The sequence below is a fragment of the Colossoma macropomum genome, unplaced genomic scaffold, assembly GCF_904425465.1.
Source record: "Colossoma macropomum unplaced genomic scaffold, Colossoma_macropomum, whole genome shotgun sequence".
Lineage (NCBI taxonomy): Eukaryota > Metazoa > Chordata > Actinopteri > Characiformes > Serrasalmidae > Colossoma > Colossoma macropomum.
Genome location: NW_023494784.1, coordinates 4,325,558 through 4,340,221, shown reverse-complemented (window position 1 = coordinate 4,340,221; position 14,664 = coordinate 4,325,558). Strand labels below are relative to the sequence as shown.

The 14,664-nt window shown below is 40.0% G+C and overlaps 1 protein-coding gene across 1 annotated transcript; it reads left to right on the top strand.

The window, feature by feature from the left end:
* The first annotated feature begins 4,305 nt into the window (after window positions 1–4,305).
* Window positions 4,306–14,284, top strand: LOC118811862 (zinc finger protein 665-like). The gene is made up of 3 exons (XM_036576410.1): window positions 4,306–4,828; window positions 5,902–6,784; window positions 12,444–14,284. The coding sequence occupies exons 2-3, from the start codon at window positions 5,977–5,979 to the stop codon at window positions 13,238–13,240; spliced, it is 1,605 nt and encodes a 534-aa protein (XP_036432303.1). The 5' UTR covers window positions 4,306–4,828; window positions 5,902–5,976; the 3' UTR covers window positions 13,241–14,284.
* The last annotated feature ends 380 nt before the right edge of the window (window positions 14,285–14,664 follow it).

The following is a 14,664-nucleotide window of genomic DNA, read 5'->3' as shown; positions in this document are numbered from 1 at the left end:
TGAGAAAAAACAAATTCTGGAGACAAAGGTATTATCCCACTCTGGACTCTAGATGGCAGCGATATGCCATTCCAGGAGCGCTGTTCACTTTATCCCAGCCTCTAGCATTTTGGCGTGCTTTCTGGTAGGACTAGCATGTGTCACTATCGACTTTGGTAATTCACCCAAAAGCTGCCTCACTGCCTTTACTGCCTCTACATCAGTGGTCACCAACCTTCCTGGAGAGTGTAGGTCTGGATGAGAGGCATTAGTGTTACACAAGGGATTGAGCAGCATGTAAGAAGAAGTTTGGAACTAAACTGCAGGTAAGTAGATCTCCAGAAAGAGGGTTGGCAAGCACTGCTCTACATAGCAGAGGATCATCATTTTTTTTTGTGTGTATGCATTTGTGGAGCACCACCTGCAGGACGGACAGCCGGTCATGGCGAACCAGCAGGTTGAACTCAGTAGGTTGTGGTTTACGCTTGTGTGTTGTTTCTTCTGGCAGCCTGTCTTCCTGTCTTCTCTCAGTAGGTTGTTGTCAGAGACAACAAGCAAGTGTAAACCATAACTTACCCAGCCTGACGGGTCGCCATGACTGGCTCTCAATCCCACAGATGACCCTCGAACACGCCCTCACCTCCTCCTAACTCAACCAAATTATTTTTCTTGAGTAGCCATCAATGCAGCCATTCATACAGATGCCAAAGAGTATTAACATCACAAAGATGTTGTTCTGTACTTTCACAAAGTAGTTCTTTTCTGTTCTGTTCTGTTCTGTTCTAAGCGCTTCTTGAGTCTATTATCCGGACGTGTTATTTTTTGATACATGGGTTGTTCTCTGAACATTTTGCATGCATCCACCTTTAACCATTAGGCTGTCCAGAAAGCTGTAGCTGCTCTTGAATAAAATCCATAGCTCAGCTATGCTTGGGTAATGCTTTCTCCAAAACGTCTGTTGAGTTAAAACAAAGTGCTGTACAGAAGTTTGTTTCCATTACAATAGTTCCAATCAAGGATACACAACTGAAAAAGTTTATGGAATACTGCCTGAATGGTGTATTGGTGCCATCTAGAGGTCAGAGTGGGGAACTCTTTTCCCTATATGTTTCAACTCATCATCATAATATAGTTATGCTGCTAAAAACATTGACATATATCTAAATATATATTTCCATCTTGAGACAATAATCACAAGGTCAAAAACAAGTCACCCATTGAAAAATTAACCATGTCCTTATGTAGGCTCCATATAACCTAATTAAACCATATATTTGGATATTTTGTAGCGTTCCTACTGTTGAGGCGGATTGTGTTAGACTACCTAACTTTTTAGTTACCAAAAAAAGACATAGGCCAACATACTGCATTATCTCTGCCAGAAGTGGCTCAGATCTGCATGCTGTCTGGGTCAGAAGTTCATTTCAGCAGCCACATTAAAGCAGTAACAAGATCATTTTTTTCATTGTTTTAAAAACATGATGATTTAGAAAGTTCATCTCTAAACAGGACCTAGAGAAGTTAGTCCATGCTTCTATCTCGAGTAGTTTGGACTACTGCAACAGTCTGCTTATCGATCTCCACAAAACAACAGTAGACAGCTACAGCTTATTCAAAATGCAGCAGCTTAGCGTGCTCACCAGAACAAAGAGAGGCCAGCATATTGCACCAGTATTAAGATCTCTACACTGGCTGTCAGAACTGATTTCAAACTTTTTACAATATATGTGTTTCTTTTTTTCTCCTCCAGAGATGAATGCTGTCCTCTCCTGCCAAACATTCATGTTCAACCTATACCTGCTCAGACTGTGGGAAGAGCTTTTCTCAGCGGAGCAGTCTTCAATCACACCAGCACATCCACACAGGAAAGAATCTGTATCAGAGTTTCAGTCAAAAGAGCTATCTCCAGGATCACCAGTGCATTCACACAGGAGGGAAATCCTATTACTGCTCGGAGTGTGGGAAGAGTTTTACTTCATTTAGTAATGTCCATGCACACCGCCACATTCATACAGGAGAAAAGCTGTTTTACTGCTCTGAGTGTCGGAAGAGCTTCACTCAGCTCCTGAAGCACCAGGGCATTCACCCAGGAAAGCAACGGTATCAATGCTCTAAGGGCGGGAGGAGTTTTGCCCAACTGGGTTATCTCCGAATACACCAGCGCATTCACACCGGAGAGGAACCATATCACTGCTCAGACTGTGAGAGAAGCTTCAGGCATAGTAAAACATAAAGGCACCAAGAGATCTGTGGTGAGTTATTAAAGAGCATTAGAGATCTTGGATCAGTCTGGGAAAGACTGCTGGAGGCATCGTAGAAGAACCTCCGTTGATCTCATCTCATCCAGTGATATCGTGTCTAGGTGCTAGAATTGACTATGTCTGTGAAGCCGTCCTGGAGTCACAGTCATAGCTTTTGCTGTATCAGTGAAGTAGAACTTCTAAGCACATTTTGTCTAATTTGTAGAAAGATTATGTACTTTGTTCAAATGTGTTTGATGAGAGATCTGTTGGAGCTTCCCTGTTAATCTTTTTTTGAGTATTGCTTCCCCAGGGAGTAGTTTTGTTTGCTGTTTTTTTTTCTTGGCTTACATTTAAAGCTTTGTTGGCTAAATATATTATGATCAGCCATAGCATTAAAACCGCCTCCTTGTATCTACTCTCAATGTCCACTTATCAGCTCCACTGACCATATAGTTTCACTTTGTGGGTCTACAGTTACAAACTGTAGTCCATCTGTTTTTCTGCATACTTTGTTACTCCATTCTTCAATGGTCAGGACCCCAATGGACCCCCACAGAGCAGGTATTATTTGGGTGGTGGGTCATTCTCAGCACTGCATTGATACTGAGGTGGTGGTGGTGGTGGTGTGTTAGTGTGTGTTGCGCTGGTGTGAGTGGATCAGACACAGCAGTGGTTCCGTATAGCACCAAAAAGGGTTCTGCTGTTGTAACAATGTCAAGCTTGTAACAAAAGAAGAACCCTTTTGGTACTTTTTAAAAAAGGGTCTGTATAGAAACATATACAACACATTCTATCATTCTATTCTATAAAATCTAACAAGCATGGATTCCAGGCTGGCTCAAATTCTTATACATACCTGGCCTGTAAAACAAACACAGTTTATTTGTACATCATCTGATTAACACTCAATGGTCTTTTTAATTGGTTTCATGGTTTATTTAATCAGACACATCCTCAATCACTGTTTAAGAAAAATTATGAATGTATTCAAAAGATAATGTAATTTTCTGTGGTTTGTGTGCCGACCATTTCCTCCACTCCCCCCATGACAAACAAAGTTACCTGAACTTCCAGCCCAAATTAATCTTATTTTTTACTTATCCAGCAGCACAGTTTAAATACAAGACACATGGACGAGAGTGCTAAAATAAGCAGTACTTAATCAAACATCCTGTGACGTGTACTTTTAGTTTAAAAAGACTGACTGGTCACCAGCAAATCCAGCATATGTTTTCACATGACAAGCACCAGAGCAGCTCTAGACCAACTTAGACTGGTTTTCTGTGCTGTATTTTTTCAACAGAGTATAGTAAGCCCTCTCTTTGCTAAAAGAATTTTATGCAACACCCTTAAGAAATGTACATGGACAAGGGAAAACCCTCCCTTAGTGTTCAAATTTAAGGTGTTTTGTGCAGTTGTCCAACTAGAAAAACCATACACCAGTAGGGCTGGTCACCAGCAAAACCTGCATATTGCTGCTGTCAGAATAAAACCTTGTTTCTCCATTTTTGTTGTTTTTCAGTTTTTGACATCGTTTGAAAATGCCTGCTGCCCTTTACATTAAGTAAAATTTTATGATGAATAGAGCAAAAGAAACGGCCCAAAATTACTTGGAGGAAAAAAGTCTGGTTACATTGACTTACATTGAAAGTAAAGAAAGTTTTTGTTTTTCCCTGTAAAGCCATCATCTGGAGATGCAAGATTTTGTTTCTACAGCAGCAATATGCTGGTCAACTAGCATGACCGTGCTGGGTGACGAGCTAAACGCACACCAGACCAGCGCGAGACCCGCAGCGTGGGCCTTGGAAAAATATTTTTAATATCATACACTTTATTATACATTTTATTAGGTTCTTCTACGATAAATCAAAACATTTTGGCTTTGCTTTTGTGCATTTATGATTTTCCACCTTGAAAACGTTTGTAATTCATACACAGCGACTGCTCGTGTGAAGGACAAGCCAATCAAAGTGTAAGGGATTCCAGTGTGGTTTCCCCAGCAGTCCGGGTGGGGGCGCTAATTCTGTAACTGTGCTCCAATCTCAATAAAGCGAAGAAGAAGATGCGCTCTGATCAGCAGCTGCTCTGATGATGAAGGTGAGGAGCTGTTTTCACATCTGGACGCTGTTCTTCATTCACCGCGAGAGTGGAGTCAGTGGAAGCTTTAAACAGAAGCGGCCTTTTATTCCTCGCGTCTGTTGTGTTCTTGTTTTGTTGTTTGGGTTTGGCAAACCGTACAGCTTTTTTCTTTATGTTTTATGTATGTTTTACACAAAACCTTCTATAGAAAAATCGGTTATTAGACTGTTAAAAATTTTACACACACTCAAGAAATTGCAGCAGTCTTTTAGAGTTGTAGACTTTTAGATTCTGTTTGATTTTTGTTCCCCCTTTTTAAAATGGACTCTTAGGAGATTCTAAATTGTTTCATGTGATGGAAAAACTGTTTATTCTCAGCAAAATTGGCAAATGTTTCCATGAGGTTATGGATAAGTGTCACAGGAAGGCTGGATCACATAAATGACTGAGATAAACATGTAAACTACTTTAGTGTCAATAGTACAGTAATATGACAGATTTCCTCTCTGACTGACAACTTTACTGCAGTAAGTAGCACTTTCACATACACTTTTAAAAAGATGGTTCTTTGTGGGTTCTTTAGTAAAGGCAATGGTTCTATTTAGAACCATGCATTCTATATAGAACCATTTCATGCGTGAATGTTTTTTGCATCATGAAATGTTATTCAGATTGATGGAGAACATGTTGTATATGATTCTACATAGTACAAAAAGTGCACTGCTATTGTTATGACATCAAGCTTGTAACAACAGAAGAACCATATTTGGTGCTATATGTACAACCATTTTCAAAAAGGCTCTATGTAGAACCTTATACAACTGTATACACCGGCAGCAACCATTGATGGTTCTCAGAATCAGTGGTTGCTGCTGTGCTGGCTGACCATTTTGTGTTGTCTAGTTTGAGGACCCAAATTCTGACAAATGGAGGATCAAGCTTATTATTTAGCACAAGACAAAGCGAGAGGGGGTGAATCCTCACCGTCAAAGAAGCAGAAATATAAAGAAGCAAAACCAAATTGGGACAGGCAATGGCAGAAAACCTGATGGCCACCTTAGGTTTACTACGTGCTTGGAAAGGGAGGGGTGAGGGTAGGGGGATTTAGTTGATTGTGTTGTATTTGGTTCTGTATAGCACAAAAAAGGGTTCTGCCATTGTTACAATGTCAAGCTTGTTACAATAGAAGAACCCTTTTTGATGTAGAACTTTCACCATGGAAATGGTTCTTTGAGAGTTCATGGCTCTTTATAGAACCATTGTCTTTACTAAAGAACCCTTGAAGAACCATCTTTTTTAAGAGTTCAGATTTTCATACTTTACGCTTATTTAAGTCCTAAAAAGTGCACTTTGCTCCAATTATTCTAAGTGTATGAACAATATTTGTTCATTCATGCTAAGTTTTAGTAAAGGGTAATTGCTTTCATTTTAAAATATGATGAAATTTAATAATAAGAAACAGATACAACCTTTCTAATAATTTTAGATGTTGTTGAAGGCAAACATAAAATCCAAATCATAGGAAAAATAGAGAAAAAACTTAATGCTGTGAACGAATGCTGTCCTGATCTAATTCTTATTTTGCCAAACTTTCCTACAGAGTTTTCTTCACACACTTCAGGAGGTGCTACCAAGAGGAATATGTCACTAAAATGGAAAGCTAAAATATGAGTACATGGCATCCACAATAAGCTCGACTGCTCAGCAAATGTCAGCTTCCAAAAGAATGCAAAAGGTTACCGCCATGGAGGGAACTCACCACTGCTCAGAGTGTGGGAAGAACTTCAAAAATGCAGGTTCCCTCAAAACACACCAGCGCCTTCACACTGGAGAGAAGCCGTATTACTGCTCAGAGTGTGGGAAGCGGTTTACTCAGTTGGGTAGTCTCCGGAAACACCAGCGCATCCACACAGGAGAGAAACCATATCACTGCTCAGATTGCGGGAGGTGTTTTACTCAACAGAGCAGTCTCCAAAAACACCAGCGCATTCACACTGGAGAGAAACCATATCACTGCTCAGACTGTGGGAGAAGTTTTACTGCACACAGTAGTCTTCAAAAACACCGGCACATCCACACAGGACAAAAACCGTATCACTGCTCGGACTGCGGGAAGAGTTTTACTGCACGTAGTCATCTTCAGTCACACCAGCGCCTTCACACAGGAGAGAAGCCATATTACTGCTCAGAGTGTGGGAAGAGTTTTTTTTCGCATAGTCATCTCCAGTCACACCAGCGCATTCACACAGGAGAGAAACCGTTTCAGTGCTCAGATTGCGGAAAGAGTTTTAATCAACAGAGTAATCTCCAAAAACACCAGCGCCTTCACACAGGAGAGAAGCCGTATGCCTGCTCAGAGTGCGGGAAGAGTTTTACTCAAAGGAATCATCTCCAAGGTCACCAGCGCATTCATACTGGAGAGAAACCATATCACTGCTCAGACTGTGAGAAGAGCTTCAGGCACTGGTATACTTTAAAGATGCATAAATGCACCAAGAAGGAGGTTGTAATGCATGAATTTGTTGAAACAAAACAATTTTCATGATTAGTTTTGTGGTTAGGGCAACATGAATGGTGTGACCTTTATTACCTGTGTAATTTTTTGTTCTTCACTAAATTTCCGAACACCACTGAACATACAGAGTGATTGTTCCTTGAGAAGACCTCTATATTCGAGATGAGGACTTGTTCATGTTCATATTTAAAGTATCCTGGGAGACACGCTGCTTAATGTCATGGATGATGCATTAAGTGAGTTCATTTAAGACCATTGGAGCTCTTGAACCTAAATGAGAATGACTGCTGGAGTCATCACCAACTTGGATGTCACAGATCTGCATGAACTTCACGCACATTGACTGATCTTATCAAGTTTTTTATGCACTGATACATTGGGTATTGGGTATCGGTCTGATTTCTTGTACTAGAACTTTTTTGAAAATGGTTCTATATAGCAACAAAATGGTTTATTCTGTTATTGCTATATCAAGCTTTTTGGTACTTTTTCAAAAAGGTTGTATATAGAACTGTATACAACACATTCTCCTTTAGTCTGAAGAACATTTTCACCATGCAAAGAACCACTGAAGCATGCAAATGGTTCTATATACAACTTATGGTTGTGAATAGAACGATTGCCTTCACTAAAACCCTTGAAGGACCATCTTTTTAAAGTGTGGGTTGGTTACCTATTTCAGTAGTACAACACAGAGTTATCTTAAGATGTTGTATGATTTTTAAATTTGATTTCTTAATAGTGTTCAGTGTAAAATAAATGCCATAAAACAGTAAAATTTCATTGTTGCTCTGCTCTGACTTAAAAGATTCATAAACCCTGCTGATCCAAAAAGTATCCAGCCCAGGTCAGTTCTGAGGTCAACAAGTATTCCAGTGCTTGGATGTTCACATTACCATGGAAACCAAAATGCTGCATGAGCAACACAGACCTCCTGCGCTGTGATTGGCTTCTAGTACCAAGAGTAGTGAGTTGATTTAATGTTTGTTTCACCATTGCAACCAACAAAACAACAAATTAGCTACTTCACACAATCCACACTGCTGATTCCACAGCAGTTCTAGAAGGAAATGAATATGGAGCCAAAGGAAATACAGCATGTGTGTACATGTTGTTTTTCAGGACAATCATCATTGGTCAAGATAGTCAGCAAACTGCTGTTGAAACTGAGATATCTACTATATACTATACTATTCAGTATAGATATTGAATGTGATGAACATGGGGGTTTTAGTTGTCTGGTCAGCCATGGCCTAGCAGAAGAGTTTCGCTATAGATAGCCGCCAATCCTCTGAAGTGCTGCAGTGAAGCGCTGAGTGGCAGTTCCCTTAAGTAAAATGTTTTTAATGATCTGATAACACATTTTTTAAACATACAATTTACTAGTCAGTCTATGTACAATAATTCAGCTGTAAATCATTATGTCTGCCTTAAATTTGGTCAGTGTGGGTAAAACAGACAAAAGGACAGGTGTGCCTAGGGCATGGGTGTAGCAAACTCAAAATAAGGATTTCACACTGGGTGTAATAAAAACAATGTAATCCATACGCATCCACCAGAAATATACAAAATAGATCCCAGAGCAAATAAATGAATCATGAAGGCCTGATTAGGCAATTTTTATGTATGCTGCAATATCTTTATATACGTTGCTCACAGGCTTTATATGTTTCTTTTTTTTGCTCTATTTTGTATATTTCTTGTGGATGCATATGGATTGCATTGTTTTTATTACTCCCAGCATGAAATCCTTACTTGGACAGACAGAATTGTGGTTTTGGCACTGTGACATTGGGGATCTTGGTCAAATGAACTGAGGGCCTCTCATCTACATACCTGGCTGATCTTGATAAGGTGTTTGCTGAGAACGTTAATTTGAGACATGAACGAGACATTATGAAGAATGAGTAGTACAATTCAGCAGAAGAGTGACAAGGTGAATCAGTGAATATGTGGTACTTGCAATAGGAGACTGTGATGCTTGCAGAGTGCTTGGGCGTGGGGCATTATAACTGTCACACCCAGAGGCACCAAAAGGTCTTAATCTGGCCTTGGTTATATAGTGAGATTCAAAGATAAAACATTGTTAGATTGATAAAATTCATGAATAACAGATATAGTGTTAAGCATGGTTGGGAGCTGAGGCCCAGAGTCAGCACAGTTTGGTCATTTTCCTAAACCTGGTAATTAACTTATCAAGTGCGCTTGAGCAAGAAACTCATCCAGCTGTGCAGGAATCCGGCCCTCCAGGAGCTCCATCCCTGGTTAAAAGTAAGGCTGGGAAACATACTTGATCTCATCCAGTTCCATATAGAACTAACACTTTACCTACCCTGCTGGAAAAAACATATAAACTATTAAAAGGTTCTGCTGATTCCTGCTGGTGTCCCATAGTCTCTAATAGTATTGTGTATTCTCCTGATGGGTTGATATCACAATGTAAAGGACTCTAATGGTTTAACAGGTGTTTTGATTCCAGATGCATCTGATGGTTTCCTGATGGAATAAAATGTGTCCTAAAGGAAGCTAGTTGGTCTCCAATAGTAACCATTTAGCCAATTCTCAAAAGAAAGCAAAAATACCAGGTCTTAATCCTAGTGGTCTTTCAGCAGGGTAGGTATACAGTGATGTAATTCTTCGCGTTGGGCTGGATCGGCGCAAAACTCGGTGTTTAGAACTGTAGAGCCTGAGCGCAGGAGGTGGGGTATGTCCGAATACAGGTGGGATAAAAAGTAATGCCAGGCTCTGTGATCGTGTTGTTGATCATGTGTAGCGCTGGTGGCGCTAATTCCACAACCGATCTTCTAAAACCCCAGTAAAGCGGAGAAGCAGAAGCTCCGCTCTGGTCAGCAGTCCACGCCTTCGCGCTTCTACAGTGTTGTTGGAGGAGACAAACAGGAGCTGCTCTCATCGAGGTAGAACCTGATTAACTCTTTATCAGTGTTAACAGTGGAGAGATGTTCGCTTTAACAGCCTGTGTCCAGACTGATGTGTTGGCTGTCGTTGTTTGAAAATAATAGTTGGGGGTGGCAAACGTAGATGGTTTTCTTTATGATTTATGTGAAAATCCCGTTATTATTTGTTATAGTAATAATGATCATAATCTGTCCTCTGGTGGTCGCCATTCTTTGTCACGTTACACTGCAGATCAGTGTTGAGCAGAACGAGGCGTTTGAAGCAGTAACACAATTGAAGTCAAATGGTGCTTCAAAGCATGTGATACCCAGCTTTACCACACTTTCTGTTGGGCAATAAATACACTATACTTGCGCTTCAGTGTGTCGGCGAGGCTTTGCCCAAACCAAGACCAGTGTGCAATGTTTTTCTTTTTAAAAATCTATTGTCACAGTTAACAAAAAGATGATATTTTATTGGTGGGATTGTCAAGATGAAAATCCTCTCACACTTGTATTCTAAACCTCGTTTTCCATATTACAAACTCAATTCTGAAAAAGTTGGAACAGTGTGTGAAATGCTAATGAAATCAGTTAATTCTGTTTGACTTGGATTAAACTGAAACGTACAAAACCGCAATGTTTTATTTTACCTTATGACATAATTTTCTTGGTAAATATATGTTCATTCCAAATTTGATGCCTTCATCACATTCCCAAAAAGTCAGTACAGGAGCATGTTTAACACAGTGTCACATCACTTGTCCTTTAAACAACACATAATAAGTTTTTAGAAACTGAAGACAGAAACTAATCCAGTTTTGGAAGTGAAATTTATCCTGCATGGGTTCTTCATTGTGTTTTGCACACGTTTAAATGAGAGGCCATTCTGGACTGCAGGCAGGTCAGTTTAGCAGGGTTACTCTGGTTATGTGCAGAATGTTTCTTGTTGTCATGTTGAAATAAGCATGGACGTCCCTGTTAAAAGATGGCGTCCGGAAGGCAGAATATGTTGTTCAGTATGTGTTCAGCGTTAATGGTGCCTGAACTAGCAGACACTGGATTATGAACTTTTACGCTGGTAACAATCTGGATGGTCTTTTTCTTGTTTAGCCTGGAGAACACAACATCCATTATTTCCATAAACAATCAGAAAGATCGGCTCGTGAGACCACAGTGCACATATTCACTGAGCATCAGTCCATTTCAGATGAGCTTGAACTCAGAGAAGTTGGCGGTGTTTCTGGATGTTGTTGATACAGGACTTCCACTGTGCACAGTACAGTCTTACAGTGGTGGATGCTGTTTATTGACAACAGTTTGTTAAAGTGTTCCTGAACTCTTGGTGATATCCATCACAGAAACATGCCATCTGAGGGATCAAAGGTCATGGGCATTCAGCTGTGGTTTTTGGCCTTACCCTTTACACATAGAGATTTCTCTGTATTCGTCAACCAAGATTGCATCACCTGTTAAAGGTATTTTTTGAACATTTTACAATGTACTTGGCATTAAGTTGCTCCTGTCTCAAATTTTTTGGGGTGTGTTGCAGGCATCAATTTTGGAATGAGCATATATTTACAGGAAAAACTGTTTATTAAGAAAGAACATTTCACATCTAGTCTTGGGCCTTTCCCAGCAAACTCATCAACTAAAAGTACAGATGCCGTCTCAAGTTAAATATCATTGAATCTGAAGGCTTGTAAAGGACTTTTATAGTTTGTGCTGGTTTTCAACCAGGTACACAATGTTTCTGATGGCTGACGTGTATCAAACTCCACATTCAGCTCGTAAATCCCTGTTTTGAAGTATCAAAGTAGTATTCAAAGTATTGAGCAAGCCATGCTCTCTGTAGACAAATCTCTTATTGATTAATTATAAATGTGTGTGTGTATAAGAGCATACATGGCTCTAATGGCCGAGTCAGAAACCCGAGTGTACTAATGGATTCAGATCTTAGTTTCGGCAGGCATATTAAAGCAGTAACAAAATCAGTGAAGGAGACAAATTGTATTTAGAACAAGCTGATCGCAGCAAAAAAATGTCAGGAGAGTTTTAGAAATACTGCATCAGATTTTGGATGTCAAGATTATAAGATTATAGGTAATGCGAGAGGGTACACTAAACTGGTAGGTAACGTTAGCATATGTCTTTAGGGTGTCAGCAGTCTGCAGTTTTTCCCATGCCAGCCTCTGGTATTAACTCAGCTCACTTGGAACCTTGACAGAGGTAATATCAAAAATGGTACCAGGTACCAGGTTTGCCCAAATGGACAGCCAAAAAAGGCAAGTAGAGTTAAACTGAGTTGAGCCAGTACCAAGCGGTTGAAAAGCAGCTCAAGACCTCTACACTGGCTGTACAGAACTGATTATAAACTTGTTAAACTTTGCCTGAACTCTCAGGTCAAACAGCCTTGAGTCAAAAAAAAAAAGCTCAAAACAGAACACATGAATAGATTCTTATTGGTAACTCCACTGTATAACTAAAGTGTAGTGTAGGAATCTCCAACAGTGAGGAACCACTGAGTAATTATCTTCTGCATTTCTTCTCCAGAAATGAATGCTGTTCTATTCTAAGCCTTCTCCAGAAGCTCCACTACTCAGCAAATGTCGTCTGGTAGTCTTCATGTCAATGCAGCTCCTAGGAGAATGCAAAAAACTACAGCCAAGGAAGGAACTCACCACTGTTTAGAGTGTGGGAAGAATTTTAGAAACGGACGTTCCCTCAAAATACACCAGCGGATCCACACAGGAGAGAAACCGTATGTCTGCTCAGAGTGTGGGAAGAGTTTTACTCAGCAGAGCAGTCTCCAAGCACACCAACGTATCCACACTGGAGAGAAACCGTATCACTGCTTAGAGTGCGGGAAGAGTTTTAAAGATGGAGGTACCCTCAGAACACACCAGCGCATTCACACAGGAGAGAAACCGTATCACTGCTCAAACTGTGAAAAGAGTTTTACTGCACAAAGTAGTCTCCAATCACACCAGCGCATCCACACAGGAGAGAAACCCTATCACTGCATAGACTGTGGAAAGAGTTTTAAAGATGCAGGTACCCTGAAAACACACCAGCGTATTCACACAGGGCAGAAGCCGTTTCACTGCTCTGACTGCGGGAAAAGATTTACTGCACAAAGTACTTTCCAAAAACACCAGCGCATCCACACAGGAGAGAAACCGCATGTCTGCTCAGAGTGTGGGAGGAGCTTTGGTCGACAGAGTCACCTTGAAACACACCAGCGGATTCACACAGGACAGAAACCATATCAATGCTTAGAGTGTGGGAAGAGTTTCACCCAACAGAATCATCTCCGAGATCACCACCGCATTCACACAGAAGAAAAGCCGTTTCACTGCTCTGAATGTGGGAAACATTTTAATCAACAGAGTACTCTCCAAAAACACCAGCGTATCCACACCGGAGAAAAACCATATTACTGCTCAGACTGTGAGAAGAGCTTCAGACATCAGAATACTTTAAAGTTGCATAAATGCACCAAGAGGGAGTTGACAGGTTGTGATGTGTGAATTGGTCCTATCAAAACAATGAATTTTCATGATTAGTTTTATGATCAGATTAATGTGAATGAGGTTACTTTTATTCCTGTATTTTCTTGGATCTTTGCTTGTTTTCTGAGCACCACAATATGTGCTTAGAAGGTTATTATTCATTAAGAAGCTGCCTATGAATGAGGTGTTCCTCTTCAAACTGCCCGGGGAGACATGGTAATGATGCCCAAGATCATGGACGTGGCATAAAGTGACTGTTTTGAGTTTATTTAAGACGACCGGAAGTCTTGGACCTGACTGACAATGACTGTTGGAGACATCATGGATGTCAGATGGATGTCAGAGTACAGAGTATTTATGCCCACATAAATTGAACTGACTTGTTGACTGGTCTTATCCAATGATTTGTCTCTAGGTAAAATAATATCTTTGTCTATAAATCGTGTCCTATAGCTCTTACTCTAACAATGAATTACAAATTATAAGCACATTTTCTCATAAAAATGTAACTACTTTGTCCAAGTTGGGCTAAGTATGTATCCCACAGTTCAGTGTGTTGGTGATGTTCTAACATGTTGCTTCAAAGATATCAGGGAAGAACATCAACAGTGTGAGAACTTCTTGCCTCACATTGAGTGTGTTTACAAGCCCTTAATAATTCAATCACTATCAGATTGCTGCAGTTATTGGATAATTATGTGGTCGTGTAAACAGCGCACTCTGAGTTCTTAAGTCAGATCAAGTTCTAGAAATCTGATAAAGAGGCTGGATCTGAGCTCAGTAATGGGGTTTCTCAGTGCATGTAGACCCTCTGATTTCTTTTGTTTCTCTCAATCTGCGCATGTGTGAAAACAGAGCGCTGTCCCGGAAACAGCGAGCAGTGTTTAACACAGCACCCGCAAGAACAACACAACACTTTTGGAGTGAAACCGACTTTTGGACTCTTGAGATGATTCTTCAGCAGTTCTTTAGTAAAGAAAATGGCTCTGTATAGAACCATGAACACTCAAAGAACACTTTGCATCATTTGCATCAACCATTTGCATCTACCTGCCGTTTCATTAAAAAATTAATTTCATTCATGTTATGGTCATGTGTCTTTGAAGCAGATAATGAACCAGCATCTACTTCCCTACATGGAAATATAACAAAATATGTTTATCAAATATGGTTGACAGTGTATGAAAAATAACTATATATATATATATATATATATATATATATATATATATATATATATATATATATATATATTATCGCACAGGCTTCATCCCCATAACAGTCACTGCAGAATCTCACTGTGTTCAGCTTACCTGAAAATGAAAATAACATTCTTACATTTCATTCTTAGTGTCTGGTAAAAAAAAAAATCCACTGTGGTCTCTGGTTGCTACTGTAATGTGAAAGACCAATCAGCGGACTGCTTCTGAAAATGGCAGCCA

Excerpts from the sequence above, each read along its gene's own strand:
- LOC118811862 (XM_036576410.1), top strand. The coding sequence starts at position 5,977 with ATGGCATCCACAATAAGCTCGACTGCTCAGCAAATGTCAGCTTCCAAA. Across the intron at positions 6,785-12,443 it reads CTGGTATACTTTAAAGATGC|ACCAGCGGATCCACACAGGA; the intron begins ATAAATGCACCA and ends CCCTCAAAATAC.